The 27,744-nt window shown below is 47.8% G+C and overlaps 1 protein-coding gene and 1 long non-coding RNA gene across 2 annotated transcripts in view; one reads left to right on the top strand and one right to left on the bottom strand.

Moving 5' to 3' along the window:
• The window catches only part of LOC141424076 (uncharacterized), a 28,623-nt gene extending 26,884 nt beyond the window's left edge, over positions 1-1,739 (bottom strand). Inside the window, exon 1 of the long non-coding RNA XR_012448904.1 lies at positions 1,560-1,739. This is a non-coding gene — a long non-coding RNA (uncharacterized lncRNA). The remainder of the gene's footprint in view (positions 1-1,559) is intronic.
• Positions 5-27,744, top strand: Ccnd2 (cyclin D2). The gene is made up of 5 exons (XM_074076248.1): positions 5-494; positions 2,250-2,465; positions 5,163-5,322; positions 13,147-13,295; positions 22,365-27,744. The coding sequence occupies exons 1-5, from the start codon at positions 303-305 to the stop codon at positions 22,512-22,514; spliced, it is 867 nt and encodes a 288-aa protein (XP_073932349.1). The 5' UTR covers positions 5-302; the 3' UTR covers positions 22,515-27,744.

The raw sequence follows: 27,744 nt of genomic DNA, 5'->3' as shown, positions 1-27,744 counted from the left end.
CCTGCCAGCTTGCGTCACTGCCTCAGAGAGAGGAGAGCGAGCTGGGGAGAGCAAGTCGAGTTCGGAGGGGAGGACCGGTGAGAGCTAGGCAGCCCTCGAGGCTCGGCTCGCCCACCGCCCACCCTTCCTCTCTCTTCTCTTTGCCTCTCTCTCTGTCCTCACCTTTCCCCCCTCCAAAAAAACTCACCCTCTTTAGCCAAAGGAAGGAGGTAAGGGGAACCCTCTCCCCTCCCCCTCCGAAAAAAAAATAAATAAAACTTTTCTAGTCCGGAGAAAGCCGGGGAACGAGTCGCCGGCTGGCCATGGAGCTGCTGTGCTGCGAGGTGGACCCGGTCCGCAGGGCAGTGCCGGACCGCAACCTGCTGGACGACCGTGTCCTGCAGAATTTGCTGACCATCGAAGAACGCTACCTTCCTCACTGCTCCTACTTCAAGTGCGTGCAGAAGGACATCCAGCCCTACATGCGCAGGATGGTGGCCACCTGGATGCTCGAGGTAGGTGTGCACGCGATGCACTAAGAGCCCCGCACTCCCACCCCCCCCAAAAAAGCAGGGACCCTAAAACTTCCAGAGGGCAACCCCCGCGCGGGCCCCCTGGCTCCTGTGCGTGAGGTTTCCCCGCGCCCTTTGGTGAGACGCGTGGCCACACTTCTGTTCCCTGCTAGATTAACTGGGGGAGGGGAAGAGGGAGAAAAATCTGGGCGAGCAAGGCTGCCCTGGGGCATCCCGCGCGCGTGTGCCTGCAAGTGGCTTCCCTGGTCTTCCTACCTCCCCCCCCCCCCAATCCCGACCTGTCCTCTGCGGAGCCGCGGCTGCTTTCAGTGCGTCTACGGAGGAAGTAAACGTGAAAATCCGGACCCCAGTAAAAAGGCAATTCCCCCCACCACCACCAAAAAAAAAGCCAGTGCAAATGCGTCCTAGCCTCAGGTCCCCGCATGTGGTTGCGACTCCGCGTTGGCACTTCAGGGGGGAGGGGAAGACTGAGGGAGGAGAGAAGGGGAGAGAAACAGGGAATTCAGGAGAGCCCCGGAAGTCACATTGAGAAAACGTGTGTTTTAGGGAAACCCAGAAGAACCACTTTTTACCCTTGCTCACAATCTTTGCCCAACCAGCCCTGTGCCCACGTATGCACAGCTCTGGACCTGCCGTGTTTTCGCCATGTTGCTTTGCAAACTACAGTTGGAAAGGCTGGAACTCGTCGCCCGCCCCCCCCAAGCACCCCATTATCCCGGCCACCCCACTTCGGATTGTGTCTGCCCTCCCCACCCCCAGCTCAGGAAGGTTACTTACAGTTTGACTTTCCAGCTTCAGCGCGGAGATTTGGGCGGGGTAGGAAGGGGGGAGGAGGTGTGTGTGTTGGGGAGACTTATCGGGGCACCCCTAAATGAGAGATCAGAGCCTTTCATGTCCTTTTCCGGGGCTCCCTGCCCCCGTCCCCCCAGCTCGGCACCGCGTTCCTAGTTTCTGTCCTTGTGGGCCGCAGCCGGACACTCCTGCCGCGGCTTCACCCCTTCAAGTTCCCCCCCCAGGATCTAAAACCCCAGGGGTCAAGATACAGACCTTCCTGACACCCGAAACCTCCGATTTGGGTAGCCTGGGTCCTCTTTGGGGTTTTCAGGCCAAAAGCGGTTTTCTAGGATATTTCCTCGATTTTTGGTTATTTTTTGAAACGGTCGCCCCTGCTCCGAGTCCAGCTACCGTGGCTGCTGCGCTCTGCCTCCTCCTCCCTCCCCCGCTCTTCCCCACCGCTCCCCACCCACCCCTCCAACAGCGGCCCCTGTGCGACAGGGACCCCCCGGACATTTTTTCCAATTGTCGGAAATGATAGAGCAGGGTCTGAGGGTCCGGATGAGACCAAGAAGTAGACCCCTGGAGCCTCCAGAATATTTTTATTGATTTTTTGAAAAGATGACGAAATCCAAAAAAGAGTGAGTGAGTTAGAGTGCGCGGAGTAAGTGGCCAGGGGAGCGGCGCGGAGCTGCGGGCGGCTACTGCCTCTGGCTTCGCCTCCGGCTTTGGGGATTCTTAATTCGCCCCCTTTTCCGGCTCCGTGGCAATATCGGAGCGTCGATGGGCTATTCGCATTTACCCCAGTTTTCTCATTTTTATTCTTATCACACTTTCTACTCCCCTCCCCCTCCCTGCAAACATTTTTATTTCCATACATTACGCTTTTTTCATTCTTTTTTTCTTTTTCTGATCCTATTTTCTCCCCCCACCCCCACCCCCTCTTTCCAACTCCCATTGTAGGTCTGTGAGGAACAGAAGTGTGAAGAGGAAGTTTTCCCCTTGGCCATGAATTACCTGGATCGTTTCTTGGCTGGGGTCCCCACCCCGAAGACCCACCTTCAGCTCCTGGGTGCCGTGTGCATGTTCCTGGCCTCCAAGCTCAAAGAGACCATTCCGCTGACTGCGGAAAAACTGTGCATTTACACGGACAACTCCATCAAGCCCCAGGAGCTGCTGGTATGACCTCCCTCCTCTTCCTCCATCCTGCCCTGACGATATTCCTTCTATGGGCCACTCCCAAATCGGTAAATTCTTAGCGCTCAGAATGACCCAAAACCTAGGATTTTCACTCTGATGAGAGATTTCTCATTATTTTAATAGGAGATAATTATTCTTTGTGTACCTACTATGTGCCAGGCAAAGAAAGCACTGAAGCTAGCTGCATCCACTCAGAAATTTGTGTTGGGTGAAACTCAGCTTGAAATTGTTAGTGTGTGTGTGTGTGTGTGTGTGTGTGTGTGTGTGTGCAAGGGAAACATGGAATACTTTAATTAGTGGTAATTCTTAAGCTCCAAATTTTCCCTGAAATCTGAGAATACAGTGTGACTTCTCACCTGATAGGAGTGTATTGTGGTGTGTCTTTAAGAACCTGGAGGTGTCAGAGATGATTAATGTCTTACCAGTCATTATAAAAGTCTCAAGGTACGCATACTAGTTAATCACTAAATGCTATCACATTCATTTTGAGCAAAGTCGAAATGTGACCTTTTACTGAGGAATCTGAGGCCTGGGTTCCTAGCTCCAGTGGGACTGTGACTGCTTTGCTACCCCAGGGGGTCGTGTCTTAGCTCTGGTGTTCTGCCAGGAACTTTTCCCCCACCCAGTCTTAACTTTTTTTTTTTCCTGGCAGCCTTCTCCTGTAGGACGGCCATATTGAGGCCATTTCAGTGGTAAAGCAGTTCCCAAACCCACCTTCAGTGGTTCGCACCTTCCTCTGCATTGCTTAGAAAACCCACCCCCTTTGCTTGGCCTCCTCCCTTGCTGCCAGGGCCCTGCCTGCACAAAGTCCACAGGGCTGACTGGTTTCTTGAACTGAGCTCTTTGTGAGGAGCCTTTCTTTCTGGTGCTGTGCCGCCATCTAGTGGTAGACATGCAAGACTGGGGGGAGGAATTGCCCAGAATGTGGAGAGGGGCATGAATGACTTCACCTTTGAACCACTGCCAGATTTCAGCTGCTTCTGGTTTGGTCCTAGAGAGGCCCCGAAAGGTGCTTTCTTCTGGGAGATCTGCTTCCTTTAATAACGAGGAGTGGTTTGTGCTCGCTTTCCCCTGAAGAGGAAGGGCTGGGTTTCAAGCCATCTTTGAAGAGTCTGGATGTTGCGTAGTCAGTCTGGGATTTTTTAACCCAACTCTTTACAAAAAGCTGGGGCAGATTTTAAAGCTTGTGAAGGAAAAAAAAAAAAAGATTAAAATTGGGAGACCAGTTTGTTTTTTCTCCACCAGAGAGCAGGAAAAAAATAGTCTTCCGTTTGGTTCATTTGTTTGCATGTGCTGATGGCCTGGAGGTATTCTTTTGGATATCTTAATATTCCCAGGACCAGCCAAGCTAATTTATATCTCTGCAGACCTGCCTGTGTTCTATCTTCCATCTCATTATCCCAGAAACTGGGATCTTGAAGGGTCCTCATGTTTTACCCTATGAGAAAGGAGAGGCCCAGAGAAGGAAAGGAACTTGTCCCAGGCCACACAGCCACTCCGTGCTGTGTGTTAGCATCTATCCCTGGACTTAGCAAATGGAAGAGATTTGGGGTGTTTAGGGTGAATGGGAGAGTGAGGTCACTGGCAAGGTGGTCTCTGTCTCTTGCTTCTGAAGACAGTTGATCAACAGGCATATTTTTTCTCTCTGATGTTCATTTATTTATTTATTTAGAGGCAGGGTATAGTTATGTAGCCCAGGATGGCCTCACGCTTGACATCCTCCTGCCTCAACCTCCCAAGTGCTGGGATTACAGACGTGCATCACTACGTCTGGCTCTGACCACACATATTTTTAAGGTTTTATTTTTGGATTATTTCCATTTGAGTGCAGTTTCCCATACTTATCTCTAAAAAGAGAGAAACAAGGTTTTTCCATTAGCCAGTGGCAGCGAGAGGCCCAGCAGAGACAGTGTTGCGTTTTCTCTGCGTGTGGCTGAGAGATTCTGAGGACCCTCAGCCAGCACCTCCACCTTTCCCCAAGCTATTTCCGTCTGCAAAATTGAATTACACCTGACCATCGGCCCTTTAGTCACGATGAGAAAGGCTGTGAAACATTTAGGGAAAGCTGTTAGTGTCGCATCTCCAAGATTTCTGCATGGTGTGTCAAAAGGGAAGGTTTTTAACAGCAAAGAGAAAACATGCCACTTTTGGTACTAAGCAAAAGCCAGCTGATTGGTTACCAAAGACCTGGGCTGGAGGAAGCTGCAGCTTCATTTACATGCATCATTTTCCTATGAGGATTAAAAAGACTATTCATCCTGTGATAGAGACATATACCATCAGTTATTACCCAAAGGTCACAATGATCTTGGCCTATGTTACTTTAAGGTCCAACTTTCTGGGTGGGCAGGCAGCAACATTTCATGGAATCAGGGTTGGGCACGGGGAGAAGGGGGAGGCAAAGTGAGGGAGGAGAAGAAGTCGGATTTTGGCAGTCACTACCTGGTCGCTCATTATTTTCATTGGAGCCTGACATTTGCAGTGTAAGAAGAGCTGTCACCCACTTCAAAGCTCTAGCCACCCGCCCCAGTGATAAATGAGCCCACTTTGCAACCTAGCAGCTCAGTCCTAATGAGAGTCATTGAAAGGGGTCTGGGTCCCAGCCCCATCAGGGACCCCAGGTCCCCAGCCTACTGGTTTTATAATCTTCTTCCCGCTCCTTTCCTTCCTTGGCAGGAGTGGGAACTGGTGGTGCTGGGCAAGTTGAAGTGGAACCTGGCTGCTGTCACCCCTCACGACTTCATTGAGCACATCCTACGCAGGCTGCCCCAGCAGAGGGAGAAGCTGTCTCTGATCCGCAAGCATGCACAGACCTTCATCGCTCTGTGTGCCACTGGTGAGGGGAGGCTGGGAGGTTTGAGATGGGGAGGCCAGTGGAGGCTCTTAGGGGATGTCCAGGGGAGGCAGAAGGGGGTACTGACTTCTGTGCCAGTGGACTTCTAGGGGAGGGGTCATTCTGGGTAATCATTCCTGGATTGTTTGCTTTTTAAGTTTATCAGAGCTGGAATATTCTCTCTGCGTAACTCATAAATGGTTTATGAGGACAGGTGTGGTAAGGAAAAAAATTAGTGCCTCTTAAAATATTCTTTATGATGTCTGAAGTACTCTTTGAAGATTATATATACTGCTCATGGGTTGTGTTTAAATCTTTAATCTTTTGAGGAAAAGGATGGTTTGGAGATAAGCCCAAGAGGAAATTTAAAGGGGTGGGGGCCAAGTCTAGGTTAAAGGAACAAAGTCAAGATAAATACCCTGCCTGCCCCGTAAGTGGGAAGGGAGGGAGACAAAAGGAATTTTTTTTACACTAGGGCAATTATTCCTTCCCTCTGCTGGAATAACAGGAGAGTGAACCTGTTTGGCTTTCAGTAAGGATTCACTTGATGAGCCTTGGGTTTTTCCTGATGACTGCGTTTTAACTGCAGCTTTCTTTTTTTTTTTTTTTTTTTTTTTTGCAGCACTGGGATTTGAACTCAGGGTCTCATGCTTGCTAGGCAGGCACTCTACCACTTGAGTCCACCAGCCCTGGCTACAGCTTTTAACATAGCCATCCCCAATTGACTTGAAATTTTCTTGTTGCAAGCTCTTCCCCCACAGTGGGGCTTCCAGGATTGATACATAGTTATTTTGGTCCATTTGTCTTGCATTTTTCTAATAAAGCCAGTGGTTTGGTGTTGACTTGAACCTTGGCCAGGTTGAACTGTTTGTTTTTTTCTTGGTAGTAGTCACCATAGGAGACCCTAGAACCTTATTCATCCAGGGAGAGATGTCAGGAGTTCATATTTTCACAGTCAGAAACATTAAGTAAAGAACTAACCATTTAGGGTTCAGCTCAGGTTTGCTGGGAGGTGGATGGAAGTGTAAGTGGGACTTCAGAGGTTAATGGGATTTTAATACCTTGTTGCTTGTTGTTCTGAGTTCATGCACAGGGTTATAGAATGTGCAGGAGTGTATGTGCTTTGCTCACAGTTAAAAGGTCAGCCTTTGTTATTCATTACTGGGTGATCTTCCACAGATTGCTTAACCTCTCTGAACTCCAACTTCATCTGCAAAACTCGCCTGTTCATACATCATCCTACAGCCTTTGCAGAGTGGTTAAGAAAATGAAAATCAGTGGTTTATAAGCCAGGAGGATATATAGGAGAGCATGCTGTGGTTCTAAATGTGAAATTGCACGGAGTCTGATTTTAACTGTTCCAAAATAGGCATATACAACTTGGCTTTCCCAGCTGCCCTCGTCTGTGTCCACAGGACTAGGGAGCTCTGCTGTCACTGTCTGGAGCGTAGGATTACACGCCTCCGTCTTTGGTGGCTTTCTGCCCTTCTGGACCCTGGTCAGGCCTCATGGCAAGCACATGTACCCCGTGCTCCTTGGTAGAGTCAGCTGCCCTTCCTGCAGCCATGGGGGACAGGCCCTATACACCCCATTAATTGGCCTTTGCTGTCTTTTGGACAGCAGTAATTCTTTAGCTTCCTTCCCTTCTCCTGCTGTCTGGCCTGGGCCCTAGAGGTCAGTCCCTCATTGACCTGTCATTTTGTCTCCCAGGCTCAGCTGTCCCTTTCCTCTTGTCATGATCCACTGTGGGGGAGGGGTCAGCCAGTTCTTTTTTTTCATGGCCCTAGGACAGCTGACCCCCCGACCCTAAACTCACCCATTGCCCAGCTGTTGATGGCCGGAATTCTGCTTTGACCTTGTCTCTTGACTGACAGCTCTTTCATCCTGTTTGCCCTTCCTCCTCTCTGATCTCTGATCTGGGTAGGGGTGCTGAGTGGAATCACCCCAGCATGGGCAGATTCCCCGATTCTGTAATGGGCTGTAAGTCCATTCTCTAAAATTGGGGATCCCATCCCCCACTCTTGGCCTCCTTGCCCAGATACGTGGAGCTGCTGCCAAATTTGGGGCCAGAATAGGGAGCCTGGGACTCAGGGACTGAGAACAGAGGTCCAAAGGGAGGCGGGGGCAGTCAGGAGACTGCCTTTTGGGGGCCTCAAGCTAGCTTTGGCCAGGGAGTCAGGAAGGAGTGGAAAAAGCGTACCTCCAACTAAGTCAGAAGCATGAGCCAATATGAAGCCTCAGAGGCGTCCTGGGTCTGAAAAGGACAGGCCTGACATGCCAGGCGTTTCTTCCCTGTCCTGCATACTTGGGCTTGTGTGAGCAACTGAGTCAATGTATGATCTCTGCCATGTGGAGGCTTGTAGCAGGCAGGCAGGCAAGGTTGACCCAACATCCCAAACACCAAGGCTGCTTTTGTTGCGGGGTAAGCTCCCTGAGGGAAAGAAGTTTCTGCATTCTGGGGCCAGAGTGCCTAGAATTGTGCTAGATGACCAAGGACCAAAGGTGAGAGAGACCCCACCCCATTAGCCTGAGCTAGCACTCCTGCCTGCCCCTTGCTCCTCACAATGCTTTTCTCCTTTCCCCAGTCCTGGATGTCCTGCCTGAGGTTGAGGGAACACCTGTAGGTGAGGTCCTGGAGGCCTGTGACAGGGCAAGGGGTGGGAAGTTGGGAGGAAGGTGGTAGGTAGCCACCCTTGGGGCTGTGTGGCTAGTTTATGGGAAAAGCTGGTTGTGAAAGAGCTGGCTGAAGTTCTGTGCAGAGTGTGCTGAGCGTGTGTGTGTGTGAAAGGGGAAGAGAGCATGGGGAGCACAGAGGGGCCACGGGAAGGGTGGCAAGCCATCATTCTTCCTTTGTCAAGCTCTGGGTAAGATGGTGGCAAGGCAGAGAGAGATGTCCTTCCCTGCTTGCCTAAAATGGCTTCTGTGGGAGAGATGGCTTCATGCTGCCTGGTTTCCTGGCCAGTCCTGGCCAATGGAGGAGTAAGAGGGCCTTCCAGGGAACTTCTGGACTTGCATTCCCTCTCTTAGACCTTTTGGTACTGGGGAAGCAGACTTGAGCCTTAGTCTTCCCGGGGGCTCTGCATAAGAGCCCTGGGTCAGCAAACGGGGAAAGAAGACCATTTGAGATGGCTAGGATCTCACATAATAACATGCTCAACACATGATTCTAGCTAGTTTAGAAGAGCCAGTGGTATTGAGTTTGAACTTGGCACAGTGAGGAGATCCATTTTTCCCCAGGCATCCCACACCTCCTCTTTCTGCACTAGGAACCCACCTGTAGCTGTTGCATCCAGCTGTTTGAGCCACATGCACCAGTAGTCCCCCAGGCCTCCCTATTTCATCCTCAAGCCCCAGTAACGACAACCCACTGCGTCTCCAGATCTCTCCCAAAGGTGATTCATTGGTTTCTACCTCCAAGTTGCAACCAGACTGGTGACCCAGAGAACTCAGGGGGCTTGGCCCTTGGTCCAGAAGGGATCCAGAAGGGACTAAGCCTGGGTGCCAGGAAGGAAGAATTAAAACCCACCTTTCTGTCTTGATCCTCTGAACTGCTTTCACAGGGGGAGGTCACAGGGCTGAGAGGAGGAAGAGATGTTGACCTGAAGGACAGCAGCAGTGTGTGAGTGGCTATCTCACTTCCCATCTGGCAGTAAGATGAATGAGTGCCGTCCTCCCCCAGCTCCCTCCCCTCCTTCTCCCTAAACCTTTGGGGTTAAATTGTCCTTAGCAATTATTTTGTCATGGCAGTCCTGACCCACAAGGACAGGCTGTGCTGAACCCTCTGGTGGTGGCAGATGAATGTGTGCTGAATGACATCACTGGTGTCATTCTTTGGCCAGTGAGCACCCTGGGATCAGGCTCTTTTACCTGACTGCAGGTTGGAGGAGGGGGAGACACCTGGGAAAAGACAGCTAGCTCTAGGTTTCTAGATTTGTTTAGCCTTCTAGCAAATCCCTCCTTCCCCCTAGTGGTGAACAAGAGCAAAGCAGCCACTCTTCAGTCTTCCCCATAGCCAAGATAAAATCAGGGCTGAACTCTAAACGGGACACAGAAGTCATGGTTTTAAACAGTGTAGAAATTCTTCTCCAGTGAAATCTTAACAAGAAGTGCAGCTTCTAAGTTGAGGAACTTAGAAGAAGTACACTTCTTGTGGCCCTTGCCCCGATTAGGGGGACCAGCAGGAACCCCAGCAGCTTCTTGGGAGGTTAAACAATTTGCACATGGTCACAGAACCTGCAGGTACTACAGCAGTGACCAGGACTCCCGTCATTGGACTCCTAGGCTAGGGGCTCTTTCTTTCGAACTCTTCTTCCCTTTCTGATATGAAAGGATATTTAATTAATACCCTTGGTGGTTATGTGGGAGGTGACCTTGAGGTGTTCAGCTTTTGTAAGTTCCCCAGAGCTCTGGTTCCAAAGTCCAAATGTCACCATCTTAACCAGAGGGCTGACACTCGAAGTAGGTGAGGGACATTGCACAAATCACCTGACCTCTCAAGTTTCCGTGCATTTGCCAAGACATTTGAAATGGATGCATTTTCAGTTGCTTTTTTTACATATATAAAATTTTTTATTAGGATATATTCATTACAAAGGGAAGGAGTTGAAGTGACAATTCCAATCAGACTTATATTGTACATTATTTACATTTCCCCCATCCTGGTTGCTTTTAATTAAGACGTCACCATCACCTCCACCAGCAGGATAAGCATGCCCTTGGCGTGTGTCTGCAGAGCCAGGATCCCCACCAGGCTTGTCCTTTGTCTCCACCACCTCACCAGCAGGGAGGAGGTCATGGCCAGTGCATCTCACATGTGATGCTGGTGACCCCCATCGGAATGAATGTGGGCTACACTGGCTATGGTGGACTACACTACTGATATTTGGTCTTTCATTCATCACTTGCTCTTAATAATCCCCCAGGGAGCCTCAGTTTCTCCCACCCCTGACAAAGCAGCTTTGGGGACTCAATGAGGTCATTTCTGGGACACATACACACTGGATAGTGAAAGATTCTCTGAGAAGCACAGACCCTTTTTCTTCCCGGCTCTCATCCTGCTGACCTGTTCTCTCCATCTGCCTGCAACTTGGGGATGCTGGGTGCCTTTTCTCCACCTCTGTGGAAGCAGGGCTGAATCTGGAGCAGTTAGAACTGCCTTTCCTTCCCAGAGGAGGTACGGATAAGGATGGCAGTTCACACTTACTGCTTCCCCTGAACCAGGCACTATGTCTGAACCAGAAGCATGGGTTATTTTTTTTTTAATCCTCAGAACAGCACTACAAGGTGGTTATAATTGTTATCGTTGATTGCAGGTAAGAAAGGTTTCTTTTGAAGTTACCTATGTAGTATACCTCTGGCCATTTACAGCCTACCATCCCATGTTGTGTTGCTATCTACTGAATTGGTACCCCAACTTTAAGAAACCAGTATCTTGGCTGAGCATAGTGGCTCGTTCTTATAATCCCAACTACTCTGGAGGTGGAGATCAGGAAGATCTCCGTTCAAGGCCAGACTGGGCAAAAAGTTAATCAAGATCCCATCTCAACCAACAGGCTGAGTGTAGTGGTGTGTGGGAAGCATGAGTAGGAAATTGTGATCAGAGTCTGACTCTGGGCTAAAAGGGGCTGGGAACATGGCTCAAGTGGTAGAGCATCTGCCTAGCAAGCAAGAGGCCCTGAGTTCAAACCTCAGTACCATCAAAAAAACCAAAAAATCAAAAGAGAGAAAGATACTAGTTTCTATCTCCTTTGGAGCACAGTGCTTTATGCGTTGTTTGTGGGCAGGTCATCTGTGCTGCATAGAGCAGAGAGGAACACATTGTAAAGACTTGATGAGACACTGTCTCCAGAAGAAGCACCCTACACCCAGCACTTTCCTAGGAAAAGGAGGGAGATAAGAGTCCCTGTAGACAGGCCTTATACCTGTTGACGCCAGGACAATCAGCCTACCTATCCCTCCCAGCTTCATATGCTAAGCATGAGCTCTTGTTGCCAGCAGAGGCACAACAGAGCTAGGCCTGTATGCAGAGCGAAGGGAAGAGAGGCTGGGGGCGCTTCCCTGCTCCTTCTCTGCCAGCTGCTCTCACCCAGGGCCTCTGTGGGCCCAGGGCCATGGGCTGGCTGCCTCCTCTGTGTTCTGAATGTCACAGGGGGGAGCTGATGAGGTTATTGGGCAGAGAAATACTTCTCCTGTGACCCATGTGGAAGAGACCTACAGCAGAGCAGGAGGCAGGGAGGCTGGCTTTGTCTTGCCAGGCGGGGTTGGCGGACAGCAGGCGTTGGGTGCTATGGCCCTCGAGGTAGAGATCGTGAATGGCAAAGGGAAGAAAGCCAACGGGGAGAGACAGACAGACGGCCAGGCCTGTTCAGTGTTCCTGGGATGGAGCCGAGGTGGGAGGGGAAGTGTGTGCATGGTTCAGTGGTCCATGGTGTTTCTAAAAACACTGCAGAGTCCGTGCTGGTGCAGCAAGGCGCTCCATTTAAAACGCTTTCATAGAATATGGTCTTACAACAGACCATTGTATAGGAAGAAGGGCAAATAGGAGGGTGCCCTGGATTTGGTAGCTTCAGCCTCATATTTTTGCTATAATTTGGTATGACTCATCAGTCCCTCTGTGCTCCACCTTCCACCCCAACACACACTTCTGTACACAGTGGTTTCACCAGCATCGTGCTATGACTAGAGATCTTACACTGCAAGATATGCTCCTCACCACAACTGCTACTCGAATGAGTGGTGAAACTGTAACCTGTTTAACATGTCAGCACAAGGCAGGAACAAAGGCAACCTAAACTCTCTGAATTCTCAGGTTTCTCACCCACAACATCACAGTCACACTTGTGTGCACCATGTATCATTGATGTGTGCATGAAACGGATATAGCGTTGAGGTGTACTGCGTGTTGGTAAGTTGGAGCTATCAGGAGCTGTAACAGGAGCCAGCTGTGGCTGTCTTCATCCCCCCTTGATGGATTGAGCACTTGCAGGACTGCAGTCATTCAGCCACTTTGGAATGTGCTCAGAGAAAAACAGAAGTGTCTCGGGCCTGGGTCTGAGCCCTCTGTAGCACAGGCCAATCCTCTGTCTTTGTGGAGAAATGGAAGTGGAAGTGGGTGTGATTAGGATATGATAGTTAATTGGTGCTGTCCTCTGTCCAGATGTTCAGAGGACCTCCGACTCTGGGCTAGAAGTTGAGAATTGGGTGAAACTTGACCCCTACTCATCATATCTGCTGCATTTTTGCTTCTCTCCTTTCATTTACTTCTTTTTTTTTTAAACATATAAAAACGTGTCCACAGAATATGGCCAGATCCTATCAAGATTATCTTCTTCATAAAATTTTTCCTGATCCCCCGCTGCCCCCAGACCTCCTTTCAACATCTAAAGTCCTTGACTCATCCCAGCTGTGGGGCTCATCGGGTATCTTATCTGTGTGACCTCCTCTGTTCTGTTCCACTGTCACCCCCAAAGGGGACCATGTCTTGCCCACCTCACTGTACCCACTGGAACTAAGAATAGTACCTTGCACATACCAACTCCTCACATGACTGTAGGACTTGGAGCTGGGGACCTTGAGCTCTCAGTAATCTGTGTGCACATCTATGAACTGCCTTCCCTGCCTCAGTCTCATTTAATATCTGGAATAGCCATAGTGTGACAAATAAAGGGCTTTGGGTGGAGAAAGGAGCCAATGGAGAAGGTGCCTTGTGGGGTCAAGAGTCTCTAATTCAGCTGACACCTTCCTACCTCGGAGTATCTGAAGAGCAGTGAGCTCAGGCCCCAGGTTCCTCCTGCACCTGACTGACCTTACGCCTCTTGTTCCTTGCAGACTTCAAGTTCGCCATGTATCCACCATCGATGATCGCAACTGGAAGTGTGGGTGCAGCCATTTGTGGGCTCCAGCAGGACGAGGAAGTGAGCTCGCTCACATGCGATGCCCTGACCGAGCTGCTGGCCAAGATCACCAACACTGATGTGGTAGGTGGCGGCCACCTTCTTGGTATCTCTTAGCTTGGGGATAAGTGATGGAGGGATTTTTTTCTTGGTGTCTGTTTTCTAAGATTAACATTTAAAGTAGTACAGCATTCAGCCAGTGAGTCTTCCTTAAGGTTTTGAAAGTCCATGTGCCATAAAATACAGATAAGAAGTTGGCCAGCGGATGCAGGAAGGGTTGTTGGCTAAATTTCCTCTGTGGTGTGAGCTTCCCAGTGGGCAGGAATCACTGCCTCATTTCCATGTACGTACGTGTTGTAGTAGAGAGTATCTGGACCTGCTCACACAAGCTGAGGTGGTGAAGACACAGAGAAAGGGAACAACTAGACCCAGGAATCAGCCGCAGGAGGAAGCAAACACTAAAGAAATGGCCCTGTGAGGATGGCATCTGGCCCTGTCCACTTCTTTAGCCCTCACTTGCTTTTTTGTTCAATGTAGTGAAGGATTAACAAGCACCCTCAAATATAAAGTGGTATAAAAACTTAAGAAACTATTCTTAGCTATAGACTTTTTCCATTCTGTGTGGACGGCCCAGAGACTTCTGCCAGAATTTGGAACTCTTTAGAAGAAAGGTTTTGAAACAGATCAGATTCCAGTGAGGCCCCGATTCCAGTGGCCAGGACACTGTAGTCATGGAGGGTCTGAGCCAGGATGGTTCTCAGAGGTCAAAGATGCATTGCTTGTGTTTTCCACGAGCAGCACAGAGGGCAAAGAGACCTGCCTGGGGAGGGGCAGGCAGTGGCAGAGGTGGGACTTGAACCAAAGAGAACTCTGACTCCAACCTGGAACTTGACACTCCCCTCTGCTACAGCTCCTGGGATTTTTTTGTTTGGGGGGGAAAAAGAAAAAGAAAGCATTTGGTTGAAAGGCAACTCAAGGGAGAGGTGCTGGCTCTGAGGCCTTCATGAGTCACCATGGAGAGGGTCAGGAATGCCGGGGGACTTCATGGTGACTCCCTCCTCATGTTCCAGGGGAATTCAGAATGGCCCTGTGCGGGCCTGTGGCTGAAGCCACCACAAGAGATGCTGGGCAGAAGGTGAACCTCACAGAGCCCCAGTGGCTGTGGCTGGTTGGCTTTCTCACCCATCCACCTTGGCATTTGTTAGCAACTCAAAGAAGTGGCAGGTGTTATAGGACCTGAGGAAACAAATCCTCAGTCCTTCTCTGAATCAGTTTCTAGGTATACTTTCAAAATGCTGGCTCCAAATGTATTGTTTCAGCAAAGGCTCCAAAATACAGACCACAAAGACCCCCCCCAGTGCAGAGTGAAGAATGCGTTACTAATTCTAAAGAAAAACCATGGATAGAACTTGGTGCTTACAGAAATGGTCTGTTCCTTCCCTTTCTCAACTCTCCAAGACAGTTGAAGACAAGCCCTGCCTGTATTCTTGGAGACCAAAGTGTCCAGGACAGGAGTTTGAGCCCCAGCTATTGTCACCTCTTTCAGAGAGCTGCTCTGATCGGCTGGCCACCCTGCCTGGTCTCCAGCCTTCTTCCACATCTCTCTGCCCTCAGCCCTCTTACTGGTTTCACATGGACAGAGTTGCTCCTTGCAGCTGCCACTGAGGCTCCTGGATTGGTCTTGCTTTTTGTGACTGCTAACCAGTCATCTCAAAAGGAGAAGATAGCCTGCAGCAGCCAGTCCCTTCAAGTAACTGTCACAGCAGGTGTCAGTTTCCTATAAACCCCAGCTGTTCAGTGGTACACAGGGCCTGCACCACATTTCTTGACTTGGGCTGCATGTCCGGGCCCCATTCTCAATAATGGGCTGGAGGATAAACATTTTGATACTAAAATCCAAGTGTGAACCCAGTGAGTCGAACATAAGATTATTTCCACCTATTCAGATAAACATTTGGGACCTCAGGAAGTTTCAGCCTTACGTCTTGTTCTCAGAGCTTGCTGGCTTTCTCCCTGGGGATAAGGGTTTCACCTCACTGGGCTAGGCTGTTTGTGGATACATGCAACTTCCCAAGTGCTACTTTTCCTGTCCATCAGCTTGTGTTCTCTTAAGAGCTGAATTTCAGAGTGAAAACAAAAAAATCTAGTTTAGAACACATTAACATTTGGGGAGAGGTGAATGGGTGTTGTTTTTCTTCTTGACAGTATGGGGGTTTGAACTCAGGGTCTTGCACTTGCTAGGGAGGCACTCTACCACTTGAGCCACTCCACCAGCCCCTTTGTAGCGTTAGTTGTTGTTCAGATAGGGTCTCACATTTTTTGCTCAGGCTGGAGCGGACCTTGATCCTCCCGCTTAAGCTTCCTGTGAGGCTGGAATGACAGGCATACACTACCACTTCCAGCTTTTTTGCTGAGATGGGGTTATGCTAACATTTTATCTGTCCATGCTGGCCTCTAGCTAGGCCTCTCCAGTAGCTGGGATTACAGACATGAGACACGGGCTGGAAGAAGGTAAGTTTTGCTTCCTGAGATGTTTACCATTTCATGAATCAAGAAGTGGTGTATTTCCAGCACTCCCTTTCCATTCCTTTCTGGAAGTAATTACTGAATGCCCAGTGTTGTAGACCGCTGCGTTAGGAGGTAAATGAGCTAGGCCCAGTCCCCAGGTACCGTGCTGGAAGTTGGGAGTAGGTGGGTGGTACATGGAAAACAAACTTCAAGGCTCTGGACTTCAAAGAACTTATTAATTATATGTTGTTATATTTATATAGATAGGTATTATGCGTGTGTGTGTGTGTGTGTATATATACCATCCTCAGCCCATGCTACAAAAATACCCAAAAGTCTGTGTTGAGCCCTCCCTTGGAGAAGTCAAATACACACAGCTGGACCACTTCTGCCTCAGTCCATACACTGACAGACAGAAGCTGACTTGGAGCACCCCAAGTTCATGCCAGCTCTGCCCCTTTCCTTCCCCCCATGCACCTTGTTACTTAACCATATCTTCAAATTTATGGTGTAGGCTCCCAGTTGAGATGACAGGTCAGGGATTGTCCAGGGTCATGCTCTTGAAAGAGGAGTCCCTGTGATTCCTCTGAGATGGCCAGGTCACTTTCTCTGGCTCACTGGCTGGCGACACACAGCCAGGATTGGAAGGAGCCACAATAAACCGGAACGCTCCTTTCTGAAGGAAAAGCTGAGTGAGGAGCCTGACAGTTTTACAGGGGCTGAGAGTTGCTAAAAACAGACACTACTAGCCAGGGAGGAAGGCTGGCATTCTGGGGACCATCCACCGGGGCTTCCGTTGCCAAGGGTGAGCTTAAGAGGAGGCAGCCACCGTCCTGGGCCCCCGCAGAACCCGGGCTCCTCTTCCGTCCCCTCAGTGCTGGGCTCTCTCACTCACTGGTTTTCTAGGACTTCTTGAATAAAACCTGATTGGGACTCAGCTTTTCATCCAGGTCCTGGCATCCTCACTGGGGAGAGGGAAGGAAGGAAGGACAAAGGCAGATGGGCCTCAAACAGGTTTCTCAGTGGTGTCCCTGTGTGTATGTGTACACACGCACACACACACACGCACACACACATTTTAACATGAATCATGGTAGGGCTCTCTCAATGTCACCTGCCTTTCCCTTCCAGCAAATGACTTAGTTTCACACTTGATGACACACTTTGCCTAATTAAAGAGTAGAATTGAGCTCAGCGCTCAGTTGAAGCTGAGGTTGAAGTTACTGGGAGGTTATTTAGCAAGACTCAGACAGCCTGTAATCATCGGGTCATGATATTTGTCCTTTATCTATCTGAGAGACATCAAAACTCTTTGTTGCTTTTTTTTGTTCGTTTTTGTTTTTTGGTAAATTCATGCTTTTAACTTCAATACTGGAGATTGTACTCAGGGCCTTGGTCTTGCTACCACCTCAGCCACACCTCCAGCCCTGTTTGTTGCACTCATAAATATTGCTCAGAGAAGATTCTAGAATATTGCTTCCTTAGGGTCATCCTGGCATCTTATGATTTTGGTTGCCAGTAAGGAATTAATAAAAACAACTAGTAGTGCAGAAGGCCTCTCAGTTGAGACTACAAGTTATTCCTGGGGTCCTCAGCATCACTTCTGGGTCTTCCTTAGCTAGGAGCATAGAACACTCATAGCACACCTCATTCTTTAGGGCTTCTCTGTGACGCATGGTGGCTGCAGTGGCCTTTGTAGGATCTGTGGTCAGGAACCTTGTAACGAGCTGATGGAAGGGGAGCTGGAGGCAGGGAGGTGGGCTTCCTCCTCCCTCCCCTGCCTCATTTAGTATGCAAGGAAATGAGCCAAACAGCCAGCAAAGAAAGGAAGAATGAGATAGCTTCCTAAGTTGTCTGCCTGAGTTGGCCGCGGGTCTGGGGCTCATTCAGCCCTTTGTCCCCTGTTGAGTGCAGTGCGTGTGTGGTGACAAAGGGTGGTGCAGTGACACTGGGGGTGAATGGTAGGAGTTCCGTCGGCCCATTCATGGAGGCAGAGGAGGGTGCAGGGCACGGAGCTGAGCCAGCAAGCAGAGGAAGTCTAAGGCCATGTAACAAACTGCAGATCATAGACATTGCTGTCAGGCCCGGGGCTGGGCCCGCCCCCCCCCCCCCCCCCCCCCCCGCAACCATGAGGAAGGGGGCAGGGGAGGGGCCAGTCCTCCCAGGAGTTGGAGGGCTGCCCGACCTGCGGTGCTGTGGAGTGCCACCTGTCCAGGCTGACAGGCGAGCATTATGGCTTTCCTTTTAATCAACTTAATTTGGGGCATCTTAACACAATGCCTGGTGCTTTGGGAGGCTGTCACAAAGCTGAGGTCCTACAGTGGCTGCACATCACTTGCACGTAGCATCTTTTTGTTATTATTGTTATTATTTGGCAGTACTGGGGTTAGAACTCAGGGCCTCACACTTGTAAAGGCAAGTGCTCAACCACTTGAGTCACAACCCTAGCCCTTTTGGGCTTTGCTTTAGTTATTTTTTAGATAGGGTATTACACTTTTGCCCAGAGCAGCCCTTGGACTATGATCCTCCTACCTAAGCCTTGTGTGCCATCAGGCATGCCTTGTTTGTTGAGATGGGTCCTGCTAACTTTTTGCCTGGGTTGTCCTCAAACCACAATCCTCCTGATTTCCACCTCTCAAGAAGCTGGATTATAGCTTAAGTGACTGTACCCAACTATGTAGTGTTTTTCCATTGGAGGCTCTCTCTCTCTCTCTCTCTCTCTCTCTCTCTCTCTCTCTCTCTCTCTCATACACACACACTGGGGGCCTCCCTTTCTTGGAGATTCTCTGGCCTGTGTCCTTTCTTAGAGCCTAGAAAAGGCAGAGGTGTATAGGAAGAAAGTTCTGAAATTGGACTTTTGCCCTTAATAAAGCCAAAAGACTTGACTTAACTCAAGTCATTCCAGCCCTCCAGGCTGGATGAAGGCATTTGCCTGTTCCATCTGTAAGACTTCCCAGACTTCCAAATTCTCCAGTTCTGTGATTATTTCATAGTATGTAGACATCTCCTCCTTGCTTTACACTAGCTCACAGAAAACCCCATACCTCCGGGGTCCAAGAGGGTTCCTGAGAGGCTAAGCAAGGGTGTCACTATGCAGGGAGGGTGTACTAGTCTCTCATCTGCAGAAAATAGAACATTTGGTGGGCATTGCATAGAACAGTCTCTTGTTCCCAAAAAGTTTGCATCTGGCTGATCTGAGAATGATGGACTCCGTAACTGAAAGTCAAGTTGTGAGGAAGTGGAACCTGAAGGAAGGTTGCATGGATACCCAGAGAGACGTAGTGTCCTGCTGTGTCTCTAGGGGAGTATAGAAGGGGGTCCGAGGTCTCTCAATAACTGCAAGTCATCCTTTTGCTCATCCAAGCAAGAGGGGTTAAAGACCAAGAGTTGGTTAGAGTCAATAGTGATTTGGATTGAAACTAAAATAAGAGCAAAGAAAAGAGAGTGTGCATTTTGTGTGAAATCTATGAATTCTTCCTCCACATTGTTCAGAAGACCTGTGCACATCTTCTTGATTCTTGACTCTTCCTCTGTGTGCTATCTCAAATCCCGGGTCTCTGAAAGTCTAGGACAAGTGACTGCCAGATATCCCATCTTCCCTGCAGAAGAACAGTTCTCAGAACTGTTCCTTTGAAGTTTTGGATGGTTGGAAAGGAAAGCTGAATACCAGGTACAGCAGGAGTGCTGGTGATCTCGGGAAAGACCTCAAGGGCTGAAGTCATGCTCTGTGATTTCTGCAACCTGGTCCCTTGATTTGGAGAATTATCTGTCCCTGGGGTGCTGGTGTGGCTAAGACACTGATGCCGTGAAGTCCTAAGTTGGCCATGTTATTGGGGTAGAATATGCACTAACGCAGGTAACTTCACCATGCTGCCAGTCTTGAGCCTGTGAGGAAGGGAAGTCAGCCAGGCTTGGCTGGGAGGCACTAGGCTTCTTGTTGAGGAGCGAGGTCTTCCATGCAGACTGCATCACAAAGTATTCACCAAGTTGCTCTTCCATCTTACGCAAACTTCCTTGCGGCACCAAATAAGCATTTCTTTTTTAATTTAATGGTTCCAATTCTGTCCAACACACACTAACCCTAGTCCTTTGAGAATCCTGCTGGTTTCTTGAGGTGGCGGATGCTCTCAGGCCCTCTGCCTTACGTAAGACTTGTCTTCCATGGATGGGTATACAGTTGGGAACAAGTATGTGCTTATGCCTTTGAAGGTATGGAGGTGTTCTCATTCATCCCCCTTGAGGCCCAGGAAAAAAATCTTTAAACATGGTATTCAGTAGCTGCTGGTGGACCTGCACAGTGGAGGAGAGCTGCACACTGACTTCCCAGGTCCTACTGATTGTTCCCTACAAGCAGAGAGACAGAGAGAGAAGGAAACAATAGTGCACCAGGGGATGGGGGTGGGGGAAGCAGCTGGGATGTAAATGGGGAGGCTACCAGTATTGGATCTTGTCCCTTCTCTTGTTGCTGGGGTGAGCATGTCCTCACACCATGATCTAGGACTCAAAGGGAGATGTCACCCTATACCACAGCCCCGAAAAACAAGTCGGCTCCTTCATACGGTATTCAGCTGGAACATGAGCCTCTACCCCAACTTCAGCAGGATAAGTGCCAGGGTTATTTTTGTAGTGGTACTGGGGTTTGAACTCAGGGCCTCACCCTTGTTAGGCAAGTGCTCTACCACTTGAGCCACATCCCCAGCCCTTTTGCTTTTAGTTTTGTTTTTTTTTTTCCAGATAGAGTCTTCTGCTTTTGCCCAGGGTTAGCCTCAGAATGTGATACTCTTACCTTTACCTCCCAAGAACCCGGGATGAGAGGCAGGAACCACCATGCCTGGCTCTCACACACACAAACAGTAGTTTTGACTATAGCAACTTTTGCTTTGTATGTTGACTGCCACGTAAGCTTTGACTGCATTTAAAATGAATTATTTTAGATTGTAAGGCTTTAGTGTTTTTAGATATCTTCTACTAAGTGACCCCTGGAAAGGATGTTTTTAGGGCAAGTGGTAACCTATGAGTCCAGTGTTGCTGGATGAGTCTTGGGGGATGGGCCTTGGAAGAGCAGAATAGGGAGGCAGCAAGACCCAGATTTATAAATCACTATTGAAAGAGGTCAAACGGGGGTTAAAGATGTGACTGGGAGACACCACAGAGAAGTGTGAGAGTCAGGTCCTGGTTCAGCACTGTTCAGGGGCCCCTGCTGGGCCCCTCTTCTTCAGTATTATCCCCAAGGCCAGACCTACAGCTTACCCTTCATCAGTCTTAGGTACATGCTATAACTTTGACTTTAAAAGAAACATAAGCCAGGTGGTGGTATGCACACCTGAAATCTCAATTACTCTGGAGGCTGAGGGAGGAGGATGGATCACTTGAACCTAGACGTTCAAGGCCAGTCTACAAAACACAACAAGACCCAGTCTTTAAGACTCAAGGGCTGATTCACTGTTACACATAGTAAGTAAATAATGATCATTTGTTGAGCTACCACTTAGCACAGCACTTCATATGTATGACCTTAGGGGCTCTTTACTCTGAACTTTTTGCCATCCTGATGGACAAACAGATTCAAGTGTGGCTGTGGGCAGCAAATACCACCTTCCCTCTTTCCATCATTATTAGGTTCTGGGTGATATTTCACCTCTGTCCTTAGCCTCTGTCTTGCCTCATCTTAATTTTTAAGAAAAGCTATAGTTTGAAACATGGAACAGATGAGAGATAGGAAAGAAAAACAGGGGGTAGGGGAATGGAAACTTGGCTTCATGGTCATTAACTCCAACCTTATTTTAGGTCTTTGGAAAATAAAGATGATGCTTTTGTGCTTGGCCAGATAGCAACCTCTAGATGGTGAAAATTGCATAGTGAAATGAACAAAGGGAAGTGAATATGAAGCCATGGAAAGCCAGGGGGATTCAGTCTACATATTTTCCATATGTGCATGTGCTTCAGAATGAGCAGGAAGCCAGCCTCGCACAGGAGAGAGGCTGGAAAACCCCTCCTAAGAGCAGTTTCTTTGGCTCACCCCCCACATACTAGCATGAGCCACAGTCCCTTCCCAAGTGACAGCCATGACTTGCCATTGCATTCCATGTCACCCAGCTAATAGAAGCTTCTGCCTGGGGCAAACTCTCTCTGGATTTTCCCTACCAAATATAGACTAATAAAACCAACACTGCAGATTCTTGCTTATTCCCAAATTAGACAAGCTCAAGTATCCAGAATTTTGTAAACATTCTGTATTGTACTTTTTATGAAATGAGCTAGGGAATGGCAAATAAGCAGAAAATGCAGGATTTTTTGTTTGTTTGTTTCTGATAGTTAAACATAGTTTCCATGATGGTCAGGTCAAGTCGGGTCAGTCTTCCATCTCCCTTAGGTTGTCACAGATGCTGGCTTGTGACGTTAGAATTGATACTGCAGCTCCTCTAATGGGCTTCCCATTTGTCTGCTACCTCCCAGCTTTCCCAGATAGCTTCTGTACCAGGGCCATCATCAGACTAAAACTATCAGAACACTTCTTTTTTTTTTTTCCTTCTACTGGAGGACAAATGTGGAACGAGAAGAGTGGAATTGTGGCTGACTTCTTCATGATGGTCCCTGTGTCCCATGCATCCCCTAAAGCTCTGACCTGGACCCCTTTTTTTCTAGGATTGTCTCAAAGCCTGCCAGGAGCAGATCGAGGCCGTGCTGCTTAACAGCCTGCAGCAGTTCCGCCAGGAGCAGCGGGATGGATCCAAGTCAGAGGATGAACTGGACCAAGCCACCACCCCTACAGACGTGCGGGACATCGACCTGTGAGGATGCCATCTGGCCCTATGAGAGAGGCGTCTCCATCATCTGCTCTCTCCTTCTCTCTGGTTATGTTTTGTTCTTTTGAGTTGAAAAAAAAAAAAATTCTGCCCCCACCTAGATCATATTTAAAGATCTTTTAGAAGTGAGAGAAAAAGGTCCTATAAAAGCAGAATAATTAAAAGCATTTGTTGCCTATTCAAAGTACAACATAAGGGAATCCCTTGTATATGCGAACAGTTATGTTGGATCATGTAAAAGTTATAGTAAGATGCTTACAGGAAAGCCTGCAGAGTAGCGAGGATATGTACGCCTACAGTATGAGAACAAGTTAGAGGAGACTCTGTTTTTTTCATGTTGTAAACTACCACGTACATCCCTTTTAGCAGAGTTGCAAGGAACTGTGTACGCCATTTATGGCATGATTAGATTGCAAAGCAATGAACTCAAGAAGGCTAGAAATGAGAAGGGCATGATGGGGAGGGAGTACAAAACAATCAGTCAACACAGTTGAACCATTTTGGATGTAGAAGTACCTTTCACACCTAACCAGGTGTTCACTAAGACGGAGCCTCTGTTGTAGGAACTTGCTGTCCACAGTAGCTGCTACCTAAAGGAAATGTTGTGTTTTGCCAGTAGGACACAGATGATTGGCTCCTAGGTCTTGTGCTTGGTGACCTCCTGCTTCTTCTTCCAAACATGGCTCATTGCAGATACCGCCATATTGTTCTCTAATGGGGAATTTAGCTACAGGCCCTAACTAAAACTCACCTGAAAATGGGGGCAGATGGAGACCATTGGTGGGGATCTGGAATGGAATCTTCTCTTGTATGAAAGAGGGTGAGGTGACCTTGGCATCCCTTATTAGGAAAGTGTAATTTTTGGTGCTCATTAGCATGTCTGGCTCACAGTTTAGCATTGTTATAAACCGTTCCATTCGAAAAGCACTTTGAAAAATTGTTCCTGGGGGATACATGGGATGGTTTATGCACCTCATACTGAATCTTCCTTTCCCTCTTCTCTTTGGCCCCTTCCCTTCCTGCCCCCAGCCTGGTTACTATTCACTTCTAGAATCTGACATGGTCTGGTACATAGTTCTGGTGTCTCTACCAGGGCTAGGAGACAGCCCTTTCTGCTGACATTCCCATCAAAACATTCCTCAGAAAAATCCTGAAAACAAAACACCTGAAACCATTTGGATGGCGTAGAAGCGTCTGAGTTCCCATCTATATACTTTTCCTTTGGATGTGGAAAGAAAAGTTATTGCTGGTACAAAGACAGACGGCTGAAAACATCAGGGTGTGGCATTTAGTTCCCTTTTCCGTTTTTTTTTTTTTATTACTAATTTTATGGCAAAGTTGTATTCAGTGTACTTGAATTTTCTTTTCCTCTCCACTTCTTAGAGGCATTCAGTTAGCAGAAGTTAGAGCCACAACTTTTTTTTTTTTTTTGCACAATTGTAATTGACAGGTAATGAAGCTATTTGTTAAAATATTTGCCTTTTTTAAGTGGAAAAAAAAAGAAAATCAGAACAGGGCTACTTTGAAGAATTATTTTATACACAGATTCTGCCTTGTTACAATATGAGGGTTGAAGATGGAGAAACGACTAAGGATCTCTCTCTTTCATTTTATTTTGTTCAGTTTATTATTATTTTTTTTTGCGCTGCTAAGAAGCTAAAATCGTTCATCCTTATTCACATTAACAGTACCTAGCTGTAATGTTCACAGAATGTGCTGCTATTTTATAAACATTTTTATAATATATTATTTTACTGCTTCAATTCCAAGTCCTGAAGTAGATGGTTGGATGTGAGCTCTTTGTACTGGAAAAGTCCTTTCATAGTTTATTCTCTTCTGGTCACATGTATTCATGGGTTTTTTTTTCTCTCTCTCTTTCTCTTTTTGGTTTTTCATTTATTTTTTGTTTTTTTTTTTTCCTCTGATCACATTCTTCAAAGACAGAGTATTCTTTACCTCAGATTTACTGGGCAAAATCAATAACTACAAAGGACAGTGATTCGTTTTGTGACATAATACCTCACAACTGCAGTTTCTGCTTGGGAGCCCGTTAGCACAAGGAGCAGAGGGAACAGGAAGAGGGGGCTGCTAGGCCCCCTCACAGGTAGAAAGCATGGGAGATTTGACCCCAGGGTCTCACACCCAGAGATTTTTTTCAGTTAGGAAGGTCACCAGGCTCCCACTTTGACTCCGGTATCCTCATCATGATGGAAAATACACACTGAACCAAGGGATCCTCCCTCCCTCCTTCCCCCCTCCCCACAAGGCAGGCATTCAACACAAACATTCTTGCAGTGGACTAGGAAGTCATGATTTGCTCACAGCCACCAGGTATCCAGAAACAACGAGAACAAATTCCAGCAAGGTGTTGGAGTTTCATAGCAGGGCTTTCATCTGCTTGGGCCCCTTCCTCTTGAGAGGTCCCCCAGTTTCTCCTCCTCTTTGTCCCTTCCTTGGCATAGGCACCCTCATTTAGGATGGTCTGTGAATACTTCCCAGGCCTGAATATGTAGGTGTGTGAGCACGCAATGTGAGTGATACTTCTCCTCCCACCTCTGTCCTGGACTGTGGCAGGCAAGCATGCGGGGCCAGGTCCTCTGCTGAGTGGCATTAAATGACTTCAGGTTTCAAATCCCATTGAATGGACAGGATACTGGTCAGATGAGTCTGGGATGGAAGTTGAAAGAACGTGAGAGGCTGTTTCTCTGCAGAGATGAAATTCCAGATGAGCCAGTCTCTGGTGAAGTGTGTTAGGAGGGTTTAGGATTTTGAGAGTTAGTAAGACCCTAAAATTTTAGGGAATTTCTGGTGGAGAAGTGGGTGGTGAATTGAGAAGTTTGAGAGAGAAAGTTGTGCAGCCAGTACTTAGCCAGTATTTTATCCAGAGCCCACATGGCATAGCATACTCTTCTGGTACCCCAAAAGTCCCACAGAACTGGGCAGGCATGATGGCTGCCATTTTTGGGAGACTTGGAGCCTGATGAGAAATTAAGGTTCACGTTCATTTTCATGATTAATCCTTCAGCTCTAACAGAAGCAGTGAACAAAAGAACCTGGCATGTAAGGAAGGGGACAGGCTGCCATTCTCTACTTGCAGTCTGTAACTGTCCCCTCATCTGGAGCCAGAGGACACTGGACCTTTCTAGTTTTTCCTCTTTCCCATCCTTAGGGCCTAGTGAGACAGTAGGAGTAGGATTCTTTTTTTTTTTTTTCCCTTTGGCTCTTTTGCCTTTTCTCTGCTTTCACAAAAGAAGGGATTCTATGTTCTTAAGATGACTGATGCCCTCTGCTTGGACCTTGGTCGCTTTGGTAGAAGTTTTGTTCCAGAGGGGATCAGTCCTCCCCATGGATTCCAGCTCTTCCCCTCCCCCCACCCCCACTTCTCACCTCCCAGAAAAGGGATTACAAATTTGTTCTGGTCTTTTTCCACCTTGTTGTGTATCTTGTCTTTATTTTTTCTTTGTTTCTTCTCCATTAATGGGGGCTAAGGTGTTCCCCCCAGCCTGCCAAATTTTGATCCTTCCCCTGTTTTGACCAAATCCTACAGGGAAGAAATCCTAGTATGCCAAAAATATATGCTAAGCATAAGGAAATTCCATGCAGGTTCCTAACAGCCAGGAAGCCCACAGGAGGATGCAATAGGGCTCCGTGGGAATCCCTGGGCTGGATGTTCTGCAGGTGCTGAGAGATATGAGCTCCTTCCAGGAGGGGCTCTTCTTAGAGGCCGTGTTATTTTGGAAGGCCTCAGAAGCCCGCTGAAGAGCATGACGTACCCTTGGCTTGCGTGCTTTCTACTGCAGGCACTGTTCTGCCTCTCTACCAGCCAGACCAGGGGCAGACCTGGTTCCCCCCAAGTGCATCCTTTGCTAGCAGGGTGAGTGACCCTCAGAAGGAGCTCCGTAGTTTTCCTGCAGTCTAGCACTTTTGGGGCCTCTCCACACTGTGCCCTGATAGCCGAGGTACTGACAGGCTGAGTTTGGATGACTTTCTCTAAGAGAGCAAGGGAAGTTCTTCTCCATAGGCCATGGAAGACAGGGCTGGGAGAAGAAATAGACTTGCACCTTACATCCTGTAAATACTGATTTTCCTAGTTCAAGAAGATAATACTGGTAGTGTGGGAATTGGAGGTGGGAATAAGGAAGTCTGAACCCAGTTGACTTCTAAGCCAAAAGATTCCTCTTTGTTTATCTTTGAGACAGTCCAATTTTGGGAATAGCTTTAAAAGGGAAACTAAGGCCGAGACAGGAAAATCCCCTTAAACCAACAGACCCTCTGTAGGTATAGACTTGAGGGCAGACTTCTGTTGGTGTAGACTGAAGGCGGTTTTCAACAACTGTACAAAATAGGGTAGGAAGATCCGCAAGGGTGTTTCTTATTCCTCCATACCACATGGCGTTTGATGATTCTGGATTCTACACAACCCAGAATGGTCACTTCGGCCAGAACCATTCTCCTATGTTTATGTGTCTCTGCTTTTAAACTTGGCTGGGCTATCAGACCCTGTTTTTGGCTCAGGTTGTAAGAAGCCATCATGAATACACAAACGTTGAAGCTACAGATTGATCCCTTGGATTACAGTCTACTTTGGGGAGAAAGTGCCTTACAGACTGTAGCTACTACAGTTTCCAATAATTTTTGACAGGTGCCTGTCTTTCACATTAAAAAAAAAATAGTTTCTCTTATTTTTCATTGGTTTTAGTTCTTACCATTGGCCAAATCTTATATCACCAGCAGATCATTGGGCCATTCAATTTTTTCCATTGTGTTTCATTACCCTTGTACCATGTACCTCAGATCTATCTCTCTATCTCTCTCTCAGTTATAGTTTCTTGTCTTGGATTATTTTTTCTTCTTTTTTTTTTAATTTGCTTTAAAACGAGTGTGATACCATATCCAGTCAATGTTATTCTCTCACTATGTACTCTATAAGAGGTGTGGGTGTTTCTTTGGTCAGGTTTCTAGAAGAGTGCTAAGGAAGCATGATTGGTATGAACAAAAAGGTTTTTAGGAAGTATAGGAACACGTCGTATTGGCTACGATGGTGACATGATATAGTCAGTGCCTTTTAAGAGGTCTTCTGTGTTCAGTGTTAAGTGATTTTAAAAAATAATAACCTGTTATTCTGACTAGTTTAAAGATGGCTTTGAAGATGGATTTGAAAATGGTTTTGAATGCAATTAGGTTGTGCTATTTGGACAATAAACTCACCTTGACCTAAA

This window comes from Castor canadensis, chromosome 6, assembly GCF_047511655.1.
Source record: "Castor canadensis chromosome 6, mCasCan1.hap1v2, whole genome shotgun sequence".
Classification (NCBI taxonomy): domain Eukaryota; kingdom Metazoa; phylum Chordata; class Mammalia; order Rodentia; family Castoridae; genus Castor; species Castor canadensis.
This window is presented reverse-complemented; position numbering and strand designations above follow the sequence as displayed.